This window comes from Pongo abelii, chromosome 6 (assembly GCF_028885655.2).
Source record: "Pongo abelii isolate AG06213 chromosome 6, NHGRI_mPonAbe1-v2.0_pri, whole genome shotgun sequence".
NCBI lineage: Eukaryota > Metazoa > Chordata > Mammalia > Primates > Hominidae > Pongo > Pongo abelii.
In genome coordinates, this window is record NC_071991.2 from 505,398 (window position 1) to 520,140 (window position 14,743).

General features: G+C 56.7%; 1 protein-coding gene across 5 annotated transcripts in view; it reads right to left on the reverse strand.

Annotated features, from left to right (window-relative positions):
• Positions 1 to 14,743, reverse strand: part of PDGFA (platelet derived growth factor subunit A) — a 24,123-nt gene continuing 9,380 nt past the window's right edge. For 3 of the 5 annotated variants that reach the window (XM_063725848.1, XM_054545640.2, XM_054545639.2), the window contains 2 exons: positions 14,349 to 14,536; positions 2,117 to 4,773 (listed from right to left, as the gene is read on the reverse strand). In XM_063725848.1, the coding sequence (XP_063581918.1) occupies positions 4,564 to 4,773; positions 14,349 to 14,536 (398 nt within the window). In that variant the 3' untranslated portion in view covers positions 2,117 to 4,563. The other 2 variants (XM_024241304.3, XM_024241305.3) reach the window with 2 other exon arrangements.

Consider the following 14,743-nt stretch of genomic DNA (forward strand, 5'->3'; position numbering starts at 1 on the left):
TTTTCTGCCCCATCACTTTAATGGACAGTATTACGCCAGACGACTTTATACAAAAAAGAAAAATGGAGCATTGTCACCAACATCTCACGGAAACAAATACATGTTACATTGCCACACGTCACATCCAATGCACATTCCTGGGCAAGGTGCTGTAACCAGTGTAGATCTGGACAGCAGCCCACAGGCCCAGGCAGGGCCCCAGCAGGTGTCCAAGGAACAGGAACCAGGTTGCAACCACCTGGCCCTGCACTTCCCCTCCAGCCTCCAGGCTGCCCTGACGAGCCTGAAAACAGCACCATGAAGATGAGCTGTTGAAGACAATCCTTCATAAGAACCTTCCATCAGCACATGGACAACAGACGCCAGCCAGCCGCCAGTCCACAGATGGTCCTCGGAGAATGTGAGGTCAAGATTGAAAGCAACCTCGATGGTTTGTCTCGTGGGCCTGGAGGTGGTGGAGGGGCCAGCCCGGGCACTGTATGGTGAGTGCCGCACATGGACACACCAAGTCAGGTGGGCTCCCTTGGATGAAACTCTTCATGGTCTTCTGGCTACTCTGACACTCCTCATCTACTCCAGGGAGTGGAGCCTGCAGGAGGATGTCCTCGGCCTAACCCCCATAGGCGCTGAAGTCCGAGGTAGGCAGGCATCCCATGGGTGCTACCATGGAGGCAGGTCTAGGGACCCCACCCAGAAAGCTCTGACCTCCATTTCCACCCAACACAGCACCGCGTGACCTGGCAACCAGGGTCTAGACTCAGTGCTAGAAAAACGTACCACAAAACGCTTCTCACGTCCACGGGTTTTGTTGGTGGTATTTTTTTTTTTTAATTTTAGATCAACAAAAAAAGAACATAGCAGGCTCTCAGGTATACAAAACAGGTAATATTAGGTAAACATACAAACTTCACCTTTACAAAAAAACAAACCACACACACACATTTCTGTTAATACACGTAAAGCACAATATCTTACCAAAAATAAAGAATTTGGGTTCTGTCCACACACTGGCAGCAGGGGGAGTGACCGCCACCACGGCACCAGGGCACATCGACAACACAGAAGTGGCAATGCATCTCATGTGCCGCGTGGGAACACATCATTCTAGGTGTGCACTGCGGGGAACAAGGTGTCACTCAGCCACAAACAGGGGCTCTGGGGCAGGTGCCGCAGGGACGGCATACGATTGGTTGACGCATAGTTCTTTCAAAATGGCTTAAATTAAAAAATAAAGCAGGGTAAGGGAGAAACACAAAGCCAGAAACATTTAGGAAATGATGCATAGGTAGGTATACCATGTTTATTTTAATACATCTCATTAGTTTGCATCTTGCTAGGAAAAATACCGTCGCACTGTCCTGACAGTTACAGCAGCCTGTGTGTTATCGGTGTAAATGTCATCCAAGAGATAATTAAAAAAAAAAAAAAAAAAAAAAAAAGCTAGCCAAAGAGTAAAAAGGAAAGCTTAATAATCACTTTATGGTGTAAAAACAAAAAACAAAACAAAACAAAAAAAAAACAAACAAAAAAACCACTTAAGGCTCTCAGGAAGGTTTCTGTATGGGCTTAAATACTACAGCGAGGAGGTGTGGTTTCTAAAGTTCGTGTGGCGGTTTCCAAGACATTCCTGCTTCCTGCGTGCCCCTGCAGAGCCCGCCAGCACCCCTCTGGAGTCGTTCCCAAAGCAGGCTCTGCATCCTCGGCAAAAAAGCACCTGTGACCACCCGGACAGAAATCCAGTCTGCTGAGACCTCTGCACTTCCATCCCACGGGGCGACCCTCCATCTCGTCGAGTTTAGATATTTTTGTGAGTCCGTTTTGTTTTTGTCATGTTTTGTGGTTTTGTTTTCTCTCTCTCTCTCTCTCTCTCTTTTTGACAAGGAAGCTTCTTACTGCTTCACCGAGTGCTACAATACTTGCTTTGATGTCACATTAAACAAATGTGCACTGTCTCTTTGTTCTCCCGAGTGTTCTCGGACACAGTTTTTCACGGAGGAGAACAAAGACCGCACACTGGCAATAAAGCACCGTACATAGTAGGTTCAGGAATGTAACACGCCATGTACATCCATGTCCCAGGAAAGGGCTGCGGCTCATCCTCACCTCACATCTGCAGGGAGAAGGGAAAGACAGACACTGAGACCACCGACCAAGTGAACCTTCCAGCACACACATCACTGCATAGAAGGAAAACAGGGTGAAAACATTTAACCCAATCAAGGGCACACAGGGATATCAAGTTTTCATGAAATTTCCAGAATCACATTTGCCACATTAGCCATGTTGCAGTACCCTGACAGGAATTGGGATTAGGCTCACAGCATCTCACAGAACATGTCTAGAGACCAAGCCCCATTCTCCCATTGTACAGATGGGGGAAACTGAGGCCAAGAATGGTTCATTTGCCCTTCTCCCTGCCCTTCCTTTCTTCCAGCCTAGGGCTTAGATGTGATTTCTGGAGCTCTGGCAGCCACCTTGGACCATGAGACAACCCTGAGGATGGAGGCCACCAGCCAGACAGAAGAGTCTGCACCTAGGCAGACCTACGCTGATTCTTTAAGAACAATTCTTCTGCATCCTATGTGGCCTCTCCATCGCACACTCCAACACGTGGGCTACCTATAGGCTGAGCATGAGTACCAGCCAGGCATGGGACAACAGGAGTGCCAGCCTCTCACCATGGGGTCTGTCACCAGCAGGCCCATGGAGGCCAGAGCCTAACGCTCTGTAGAAATGGGACCCACAGGCAGGCACAAAACCACCCACATGCCACACTTTGAGCAAACAAAGCCAAGGCTGACCAACAGTCCTGGACTGCTTCAAAGACCCGCCCAAGTGGACAATTTCCTCCCAAGAGGCTCCTCATGAATGGACCTCACCCTCAGGCCCAAGTCCCACATTGCAAACAGCAGCCAGGGTTCTCAGACACCCTATCTCTGAGATCCTCCTCTCTTCTAAAGAAACTATTTGTTTTGGCCGCCATGGAGTCCCACGTGCCAGGAGGAGGAACCAGGCCAGACAGGACTCCAACTTTCCCAAGCCAGGCGGGCCAATGCCAAGGACCAGGAAGGCTTGAAACTGCCTCCTCCGTGATGACGGCGGCTGCCTAGGTCCCATTTCCATCTGGGAAGCTACATGTCTTGCTAGGAGACGTTTCCCAAGCTCCCTTGCAGTGGAGGGATGGCAGCTGAGAAAAACACAAAAGTCACTGGGTGGGATCTCCAGGATAGCTCTCTAAGGGTGTTATTTTGCCCTTTTCCCCCTCTCACTCCTCCTTCCAGCCTGGAGCACAGATGTGGTTTCTGGAGCTTTAGCAGTCACCTTGGGCCATGAGGCAACTGCAGATGGATGCCACTAGCCAGACAGAAGGGGCACCCTGATGATACCTCAAGACTACCCTCCCTGCTCTGCAATCCCACCTTTAGATGAAAGTCATGAAGCTCGACCTTATCTCAATCCCTGTGCTGTCTGGTGTTACTAGCAGCCAAATGCAATTTCCAACACAGTAGCCAACAGCCCTGCACGTTTACAAAGGATTTCCAGATATATTCAGCCTCCAACAGTCCTTATCTGTAATCTCAGTTAAGCCTCAGTTTGTTCATCTGTCAAATGGGGTGGGTGATCCCAGAGTGGCCAGGTGGTCAGAGCTGCCCCACCGCCGCTCAGGTCACCCAACCTGTTCCATTCATGTGCAACGCTCCTGCATCCCCAATCAACGACAAAGAGAAGGACAAAGCTGGAGGCAGGCTCCCAAGCGGGAGTGAGCCACGGGCCAGGGCGTTCTGCGAGGCAGGAGCGGACGGGGAGCAAGGAGACCCAAGCCCAGCAGATACCATCAAGGCCAATCAGGGCCACATCCCCGCCGCACCCGGCGAGACAGGAAGCGTGATTTGCTGGTGTGATCAGTCAGTTGCACCTCCCCGCCCTGCAGGACTCAGTGTGTCCGGCAGACAGGTCCTACCTGGTTGGCTGCTTTAGGTGGGTTTTAACCTTTTTCTTTTCCGTTTTTTACCTGACTCCCTAGGCCTTCCTGTTAACAAAAGGGCAGGGCGGTGAGTGGGCTGAGGGATGGCCGTCGGGGTGAAAAACTGAAGCAACAAGTACCTACGGCATTTGTTTATCTTTCCAGAAGAGAAGGCCAGCATCCTGGCACAGAGAAACTTCTGAGTCCCCTCGTGCTCCCAGGGCCCAGCCATAGCAAGGCACAGAAGCCATTCTGCTCCTGGGTGGAGTCTGCGTGGCGGGGTGAAGGAGAGACCCCAACCAGCCAGAGCAACTGCAGTCCTCGAACCTGCTCCTCCCGCCCACCCCGGCAGGAGGCCCTTCTGCAGATTCTTCTCAGCTCAGCCCCACAGCCCACTAATGAGTTGGGTGTCTTATGCACTCCCAGCCCCTCTCAGTGAGACCTGAACCTCCTCTCCTGCCAGTACCGCAGCTTGGGCCACCCTCCCCACCGGACACCTGCAGGTGAGGGATCTGTCTCTCCAGCAGGCATCTGGCCCAGGAGCAGGGCAACGAATCCTTCAACAGCAGCCCAGATGCTCACAGCAGCAAGCGTTGCACTCAAGGGGGCCACCTAACACCCCAAAAGCACGGCTCTGAAGACCTGTTCTCCAACACTGATGCCGACGAAGGCAGCCACTCACCCGTGTCCTCTTCCCGATAATCCGGATTCAGGCTGGTGGTCGCGCAGGCGCACTCCAAATGCTCCTCTAACCTCACCTGGACTTCTTTTAATTTTGGCTTCTTCCTGATGTATTCCACCTTGGCGACCTGCCAGAGAGAACAGAGCGCGGCCATGAATGCCTGCATGGAGCTTCGGACATCACGACGCGCTGGGAGCCGGGGACAGGCTGAGGGAGGAGAGAGCAGCCTGACCCCTGACCTCTGACCTCCTCCCAGAAACACTACCTTGTGGTGGGGAGTGTAGGAGTACCAGATGAAAAACCTACAAGCTGCAGTGCAGTTTTGTGTGTGTGTGTGTTTTAGTTTTTTTGAGTAAGGTCTCACCCTGTCACCTAGGCCAATCATAGCCTCTGCAGCCTCAAACTCTTGGGCTCAAGTGATCCTTCCACCTCAGCCTCCCACCTGTAAGCACAGGCCACCATGCCCAGCTAATTTTAAATTTTTTTTTTTTTTGGTACAGATGAGATCTCGCTATGTTGCCGAGGTTGATGTTGAACTCCTGGACTCGTGTGATCCTCCTGCCTCAGCCTCCCAAAGTGCTGGAATTTCAAGTGAGAGCCACCACGCCTGGTGTTGGAGCATGGTATTTAGTAGATTCACCCTATTTTTGTTTAAAATAAACCCAAAGGTTCACGTGTGCCTGGGGGGTCTGAAGGATGCACACTACTAAGGTGTGGGAGTTTGGGAGTTCTGGGGTGCAGGTGGCCAGGGAAAGTGTTTGCTTGTGTGTGGATGTGCAGCTGGGAAATGTTTTCAAATGATCACGTTGTTTTTAAATACATTTTAAAAGCCAGGCTGAGCATGGTGGCTCACGCCTGTAATCCCAGCACTTTGGAAGGCCAAGGCGGGAGGATCACTTAACTCCAGGGGTTCAAGACCAGCCTGGGCAACATAGTAAGACCCTGCCTCTAAAAACAATTTAAAAATTAGCAAGCCATGGTGGCACCTGTAGTCCCAGCCTACTTGGGAAGCTGAGGTAGGAGGATTGCTTGAGCCCAGGAGTTTGAGGCTGCAGTGAGCTGTTATCACACCACTGCACTCCAGCCTGGGCAATACACCAAGACCCTGTCTCTATTGATTAAAAAAAAATTTTAAAGCCATGGCCTAGGAATGGGGGGTTCGTGACTGTATCCTAGCCCAAGGTTGTTGTAGACTTGAGCGTCCAGATGATAATCCCAGCTGCTGGCCTGATGAGGGCCCCACCTCCCCACCGGCCCCCAGGCAGCAGGGCCAGCAGACCCACACCCAGGGTCCCCTCATGGCTCCCCCAGGTCCGAGGCTCTCCTTGGGCTCGGAGAGGCCTGACCTCGGAAACCAGGGCCAGGGACCCTGGGCCATCACCAAGGCTACACAAGATGATCCAGGAGGAGCACAGGCCAGCAGGCCGTGGCTGTCAGGCACAGGCAGCTCAAAAGCGAACCACACCTCAGCTGGGTTCCCCTCTTCGGACTGGACTCTGCCTGTCTGCGAGCCACGCCTGCCCTCAATTCTCCAGGCACAGAACCACAACATGGGGGTCCTGCCTCCACAGCCCCTTCCCCAGGGAGCTGCAGGCAGACAATGCCCAGTCCAGGTCAGAGAGGGGAGCTTCAGGCATTCAATAAGAGAGGCAAGAAATCACACTCACACACACACACACACACACACACACACACATAATGCACATACAGGCCCTGTCATGGAAACACAACTCTGCCCCACATACACACCTGTATAATGCACACACATAACCTGTCATGGGGAGGCAACTCCACCCCCCCCCACACGTATGATACACACACAGGCCCCATCATGGGAAGGCAACTCCACCCCACCCACACACCTGTATAATGCACACACATACCCTGTCATGGGGAGGCAACTCTACCCCCTCACACTCACGCATGCATAATGTACACAGGGGCCCCATCATGGGAATCTTACTACACATACAGAGTGCAAGCACGCACACGCCTGGCATCAACAGACCCCTAATACACAGCCAGGGACCATATGAGTAGAGTATTGGCTCTCCCAGCCCAAACCCCAGCACTCATTTCATCCTCCCAACCATGCAATAAGGAAGCAAGACTGGCACCTCCATTTACAGAAGAAGAAACTGAGGCACAGGCAAGCCCTAACTAAGCCTGTCCCTAACTGTTAGGCTGTCCCACCTGCCCCCTGGGGCGCAAGCCAGGGAACAGCCACCACTTTCCTGCCCTCCCAGGCCCTGGGGAGCTGAGCACCCAGCAGGCGCTCCATCTGTGCCCAAGGAACCAGCCCCACCGCATGCAGGGTCTAAGTGCAAGAACAGCCACTATGGATCACACACTTCACCCCTCACGATTCATGGGGAAACTGAGTCTAGAAAGCAAACAGAGGCCAGGTCACCCCCTGAGCACAGCGGCGTGGGGGAATGCACGCTGCTGGGTGAATAGGAGACCTCAGCCCAAGGCCAGATGCCCCCAGCCCAGTGGTCCGGCCTCCCAGGCAGTCAGGAGGGTGAAGGACGGAGGAGGAGAATGTTTCCCAACCTTCTTCGGGGGGCAGGGGGGGACTCCAGACTCCGGAGACTGGGCGTCAGCAGGACCCCCAGGGAGAAGGTCAGCTCTGCAGCCTGGGACCAGGCAGGCTCCGAAGGTAAGCCGGTCCCTAAGGCGCTGGGGACCAGGCTTGTCCGAGGCTGAGTTAATGGTTAACCCACAGTGCAAAGGGTGCCTGCAGGTGTGTGAAGTGGTCTGGGCTGCCTGGGGCATGAGCAGACAGCCAAGTATGAGCTCAACAGGTGCAGGGCGTGGGGCGCGTGGGGCGCATGGGGTCAGGAGCCAGCTCAGAAACAGGACCTGGCCTGGGAGGTTTCGCTACGTCATAAAGCGTGAGAGAAAGCGGCCAGGACACTGCCGCTTCCTGCGTGGGGGTCTGTTCCACTTGGGAGGCCTCGGATCAGTCCCCCACTCCCGCGGCAATCTGCCCCTTTCCCCAGGACAGAATCCTCCAGAGAGGAGCCTCTGCAGGCCGCGCACAAACTTCCACCTCCCATCTGTAAAAGGCAGACCAATCACACCCACCCAGGAGTTGAAGAATGAGGCTGCACACGCAGAAAGCCCCAGAAACGAGGACAAAGCCAGCCTTCAAGAGTGCACTGCCACTGGCGTCGATTCCAATCCAGAGCCCCAAAACCTACCCGCCCCCTGATCCCCAAGCTCAGCACGGTACCACCCCCCACCCACCACAGGCAGAGAGTGGGTCTAGAGCCACCCTCCCATTGAGGGCCTGGGGTGGGAGAGGCCCGGCCTGAGGATGAACTGCAGCAAAGCCCCAAGAGGAGCGGCAGGGCCACCTGGGACCTCAGCCACCCCCAGCCCTCCAAGCGTGTCCTCAGCCCTCCCTGAGTCAAGAACTGCCCAGGTAGTAAGTAACTAGGGATCCCAGTGCGCAACACCAGGCCCAGCCCCCTGCCTGCCTCAGCAGGGGCCGAGTTCCTTCCTCCCCGCCCCTGGAGGCCCTGGACACAGGTCCCAGCAGGAGGAACAGCACCAGCCTCACACCCTGCTATCTCCCAGGCTTGAAGCACCCATACTCTGCTGCTCCCACCCACCCCCAGCCTCTGCAGGGGTGGCCAAGCGAGGCATGGGGCAGGTGGGCTCTGAAATCTGGGTTCCTGGGGATGGGCTCGGGCAGGGCGCCCTGTTCTGCTCCCGGCCCTGACCCTCCGGGTGGCACAGCCTCTTTGGTCAACAAGCAGCCTCACCTAGTTCCCTTGGCAGGGCAGATACCAGGGCCCGGCTCGGCAGAGACTGCAGGCCCATCTGGCCAGACACCAGACGCCCAGGCGAGGGGCAGGCTCGCTCTCATCCACTCGAGATGGCCGGCCGCCACGGGCGCATGGGCTCCCAAGACACAGCAGAAATGCTGCCCCTGTGGGCACCGTGCGAAAGGCACACGGCACAGCCGCTCCTCTGGGAACCCGCTGCCTCCTCAGACAAGCCCATTTTTATCAAACAAAAACAAACAGCGATGATTGCACCTGTTTCTGAGTATGCCAGGATTCCGAGCCGTTCCGCCACCTCTGTCTGGCCAGGAAATAACTGCATTTTTCTCCCAAGAACACAAAATGAATATTGGATTCTCACAAAAACCTCCTCCATAAAAGAAGGCCAAGTCCAAAGAACAGACTACGATGTCCTCAGGACCCCCACGGGGGGTACCCTGGCCCCCAGGCCCCAAGCCGAAGCCCAAGTGATTGGGGGGGTCCCCATGTCCCTCCCCTTTTTCCATCCCAGAGATGTGGGCTGCACCTTATCACACCAGACATTCCGATTCCCCACGGCTGAGTTCATCTGCGTCATAAGCCGCCCCACCTCAACACTCCAAGACTATAACCCAGGGATGCCGTCACCCCTCTAGACCTGGGATGCCAAGTTCCTGCTGCTACAAAGCCCAGAGGCTGCAGAGACCCCCTGAGAAGGGCTTGGGACAGCCACTCCCTGCGGGGTACCCCACCCCAACTCCAGGTTACGGCCTGACCCTTTCAAGGCTCCAAGACAGAGTACTAGCCATGAAAGACACCTGACTGGACCGCACATGCTCGTCACTGTAACCCTCACAGCTACCCTGTGAGGGCACCATCGTGGTCCATTCTAGAGATGAGAACACACAGCACAGACAAGGGAAGCCCCTTGCCCAGAGTCACACAGTGTTGAATTTCCATCCCTAGCCTGCACTCCTTCTCACCTCTTTCACGGAAAGAAAGCCTAGACTCCAAAAGAAAAGAGCCTTGGCCCCAGCATCCCACAGCCCAACCTGGGGGTCTCTCGACAGAGACTTGGAACATCACTCAATCCAGATGCTGACTTGGGTCATGAGGACCCCAGCGGGGTGCGGTGGCTCACGCCTGTAATCCCAGCACTTTGCGAGGTCGAGGTGGGCGGGTCACCTGAGGTCAGGAGTTCAAGACCAGCCTGACCAATATGGCAAAACCCCATCTCTACTAAAAAATACAAAAAATAGCCAGGCGTGGTGGCGAGTGCCTGTAATCCCAGCTACTCAAGAGGCTAAGGCAGAAGAATCACCTGAACCCGGGAGGTGGAGGTTGCAGTGAGCTGAGATCGGGCCACTGCACTCCAGCCTGGGTGACAGAGTGAGACTGTCTCAAAAAAAAAAAAAAAAATCCCTCAAGTCGGGCGTGGAGGAGGTTCATACCTGTGATCCCAGGAATTTGACACCAGCCTGGCCAACAAAGCCAGACCCTGTCTTTATAACAAAGAAAAAAAGAAGATCCTGCCTCCTTCAGCACTGCCCCCATATCCATTAAGAATGGAAGCAATGCCCAGGCCTCAAGCTCATGTAAGAGGCCCCTGCCCAGCCTGGCTCAAGAGGACCCCCACTCCGCTCACCTAGAGACTCCTGCACCAGACCCCAGAGAGTGGACAGAGGCGTGGCTGGGAGCTTCTCACCCATTAACACGCCAGCCGCTCTGTTCCAGGGAGCAGAGGCCCATCCCGAGCACCAGGTGAGCACACACCTTCTGGAAGCCTCCAGCCCAGCAAGGTGGGCTCAGAGCCAGCTCTGTCCAGGCTAGACCCCTGCAGTACTCGGGCTGGCATCTCATCCCCATGGTCCACGTTCAGGCCCACACTCCTGTCCTATCCCCGAGGCTTGGGTCTGGGGGAGAGTCAGGCGTCCAGGCACCAAGAGCTGACTGTGCCAGGCAGAGTGCAAGGAAACGCCCACCCAGCTAGGGACCCCGGTCAGTCACATCCTGGTGATCTCAGCAGGGTCTGTGCCGGGCAGTGACCACTCCCAGCTTCACTACCATCTTCTAACAAGAGACCTCTGAATGTTGACTGGAAAGGCATAAAAACTGGAAATAGGGGGTGCCATGCCCATCCTGGGTGGACAGACTTTGGGGCCCCTGCCGGCCAGCCCCAACCCCGCTGACCTCAGCTGACCCCATCCATGCCCACTCACAGGCACGGAGTCTGAGGCTCTGGGGCCCATCTCCTCACCAGGTTGACAGCCGCCTCCATCTGCAGCGGCAGGACCAGCCTCTTGGCTCAGCCTCCACAATGGGCCTCCTGTTCCCTCTGACCTTTGTCCCCTCAGCCACAGCCCCCTGTGTCCGAAGCTGGATGTTTTCCTCCACCCCTCGGATGGGTGGGCAGGGAGAAAACGCCTCCCAGAAGTGGGAACATGAGGGGGGCCTGGGTCTGAGGAGGTGGGAACTGGGCCGCCTGGCTCTGCTGCAGGACACAGCCCTGAGGCCTTAGGACACCCTGTCCCCCCTTGGGCTGACCAGGAGCCTGTCCCGGCAGATGAGACCCAGAGGCAGAGCCCTGGTCCTGGCTCCACCACTGCACAGAGCAAAGCAGGGGCCACTCCCCCGGGGGAACTGGCCCTCACCCCCAATGCTGCACTGGCCAGAGGGTGCTGGAAGCCCCTAGACCCCACCCAGCCTCCTCAGGGGGCCGGGGGAGGGAGAGAACACTGCCCTGTAGGGCCAGGCCCTCCTATCCTCACCCCATGACAGGCCAGGGTGGGAAGGGCAGGGGCTGCCCAAGGCTGAGAACCTCTCCCCGTACTGCCAAGGGCTCCCCCAGCACCCACAACTGACATGAGAATCTCTAATGAGAACAAGACCACAGGTATCCCGGACTCAGAGCTCACAAGGACCTCCAAAATATAACCAGGGAGGATGCCGAGGCCCACAGAAAGGCAGAAACCGTGCCCCAGGGAGGCACACAGGACAGAGGGGACGGTGCTGGGCTCATGCCAGGGAGACCCGGCCACCTGGACCTGGAGGCCCGAGTTAGGCCCTCCCCTCCCCTCCTTCGCTGACCCCCGGCAGTAAATATCCTCTGAGGACAGAAGAGTGCCCCAAACAAGCACTGGCGGGGCCCTGGGAAAAACTCGGGGCTTCAAAAGGGGAGTGAGTGGCCTTGGAGATCCCGGGTAGTAAGATGTGGAATCTGCTTACTCAATACCCAGCACCTCGGAAGACCAAGTCCCCAGAGGCCAAGATAAGTTCCAGTTACGGGTCTAAAGTGCCCGGTCGCATGACGAGGAAACGACCCGGCTGGCTGCAAAGTCCTTCAGGGAGAAGCGTCTCCCCCCGCCCCATCTCCGTCCGGGGCCTGCAGTCACAACAGTGGGGGGCGGTGGATGTGAAATAATTCTTTTCTAAAGTTAAAGAATGGTTACTAATGTAGCCCCAAAACTGAAATCCCCAAACATCATTTCAGTGACCCCATATTCCAGGAAGAACAGGCTCAGTTGTCACCAAATCCTCAGCTGACTTGAGCCCAGGGGGTCCGGAGCAGGCTGGGCAACACAGCGAGATCCCCGACTCTACAAAGAATTTAAAAATTAGCCAGGCGTGGTGGCGTGCACCTGTAGTATTCAGGAGGCTTAGGTCGGAGGATAGCTTCAGCCTGGGAGTCCGAGGCTGCAGCGAACCATGATCGCACCACCACACTCCAGCCTGGGCAAAAGAGCAAGACGCTGTCTCCAAAAAAAAAAAAAAAAAAAAGTCCTCAGCCGAGGCCAAGCCAGGAGGCTCTGAGTCAAAGCAACAGCCTCCTGGACTAGGTGCCGCACCCGCCTGCACCCACTGCTCAAACTCATGGGTCCTGCAGGTCAGGCGGGAGCATCAACAGCACTTTAACCCAACTGAAGCCAGTTTCCAGGGAGAAGAGCCCTAAGAGAGCCCATCCCTCCCAGATGGGAGCCCCAGGGAGATGCCAGTCCCAGCCAGGCCTCACAGAAGCCAGAAGATACCTTAGACACTCACCGTGAAACCCCATCCCAAAAACGGGAGACTGATGCCCCAACAGGCAGGAAACCTCCTTTGCAAACAAGATGGCAGCAGCCTCGGCTCTCTCAGAAGGGCCAGGCCCTGCCTCAGACCCATTGCACAGGTGAGGAAAATGAGGCCAGAGAGGCGCAAACACAGGACAAAGCCAGCCCACCCAGGGCGCGGCACCCCGCAGGTCTCTGGGCACACTTCCCTGAACGCAGGGAGAAGGGGCCCAGCCATGCAGCCCTGGCCCCAGGGCCTCAGCAACGCAAGACGACCTTCAGCAAGTTCACCCGGGTGCCGTTCCTCCCCCAGCGCAACCCCAGGGAGGAAGGCCCTGCTGTGGCAGGAATGCCAGTGCCCCCAGGATTCTTACGCTGAAATCCCAGATCAAGGGGATGGCGTTAGGAGGTGGGGTGTCTTAAGATAGCCATTAAGTCCTTTTTTTTTTTTTTCTTGAGAGAGTCTTGCTCTATTGTCCAGGCTCGAATGCAGTGACGCCATCACAGCTCACTGCAGCCTCAACCTCCCGACTCAAGGGATCCTCCCACCTCAGCCTCCAGAGTAGCTGGGACGACAGGCACGTGCCACCACGCCCAGCTAATTTTTGTATTTTTTGTAGAGATGGGGTCCTGCCATGTTACCCAGGCTGGTCTTGAACTCCTGGGCTCAGCAGTCCTCCAGACTCAGCCTTCCACGGTGGCTGGGACTGCAGGTGTGAGCCACCTCTCCTGGCCCGATTAGTTTCTAGGGTGGAGCCTTCATGAACGGCATTAGTGCCCTTCGAAAGCAACCTAGGGGGCGTGTTCACCGCCCGCCCCTCACACTGAGGGCAGAGCGAGAAGGCGTCATCTGTGAACCCAGAAAACATGGCTCCAGCGGAGACACAGTCTGCTGGCGCCCTGATCTCAGACTTCCAGCCTCCAGAACTTTGAGAAATACATTTGTTGCTAATCAGCTCCTAGTGGATGGAATTCTGCTAAAGCAGCCTGAAGAAGGCAGGCACCACTCCCAACTTAAAGAAAGAGGGGCTCACCCTGGGATTCCGCGGAGGGAAGTCTGCTCTCTGGCCTCAAGCCCACCCCAAGCACTCCTTCTCCTGGGCTGCTTTAGGCGGGAAGCCGGGGGGGCCCTCCGAAGATCAGGCACTTCAAGAGGCAATGCAGGCTCTGAATATCCACCCCTTACCCTCCTGTCATGCACCTCGGCCCCCACTGAAGAGCCTGCAAAGGACCCTCCAGGGACGCCAGACAGCTTCCGGCTAAGCAGCTCGACACCTTGCAAGGCCAAAAACGGCCCCCGCACTGTGGTCTACAGCGTGGAAAGGAGGCCAGGCTCATCGCCAGAGCAGCAGAGTGGAAGCCCCGGCCGGCCCTGCCTTTCCTGCACCCCCAGGTGCTCCTTCTCCTCCCTGGGCCTCAGTGTACCTGCCAGGGAGATGGGAGCGCAGCCATGTACCCCCACCAGCCATGCCAGCAGCACCTTGTGGCCTCCCAGGAGGGACCCTGGCAACCCAGTAGGACAAGACTCGGGCCCGCGTGGGGCAGGGCTCACCTGGACCCTGCGGTGGTGGATGCCTGAGGGACCCTGGCTGCTAGGTAGGGGTGGCCCCCAGGCTCGGGTGGGGAGGGGAGGGGCAGGGCTCACCTTGAGGCTGCGGTGGTGGATGCCTGAGGGACCCTGGCTGCTCGGTAGGGGTGGCCCTCAGGCTCAGGTGGGGAGAGGAGGGGGCAGGGCTCACCTTGAGGCTGCGGTGGTGGATGCCTGAGGGACCCTGGCTGCTCAGTAGGGGTGACCCTCGGGCTCGGGTGGAGAGGGGAGGGGAGGGAGGGGTGGGGAAGGGAGGGGAGGGGAGGGGAGGGGAGGGGAGGGGAGGGGCAGGGCTCACCTTGACACTGCGGTGGTGGATGCGTGAGGGCTGGCACTTGACGCTGCTGGTGTTGCAGCAGCCGGTGCAGCGTTTCACCTCCACGCACGGGGGCCAGATCAGGAAGTTGGCGGACGTGGGGTCAACCTGACTCCGAGGAATCTCGTAAATGACCGTCCTGGTCTTGCAGACAGCGGGGACAGCTTCCTCTGCAACGGCGGGGGCACAGTGAGCAGGGACTGGCCGCTGCAACCACCACCCCACCCCAGGGCTGCGGTGACTCCAGCTGGGCCTGGGGGGCAACCAGGGTGAGCCACAGGCCAGGATTCCTCCCAGGCAGCAGAGGCTGAGCCGGGAGCACAGGCTCAGGGGCTGGGTGGGCAGGAGCACCACACATCCAGAGGAGCCCAGCCCGG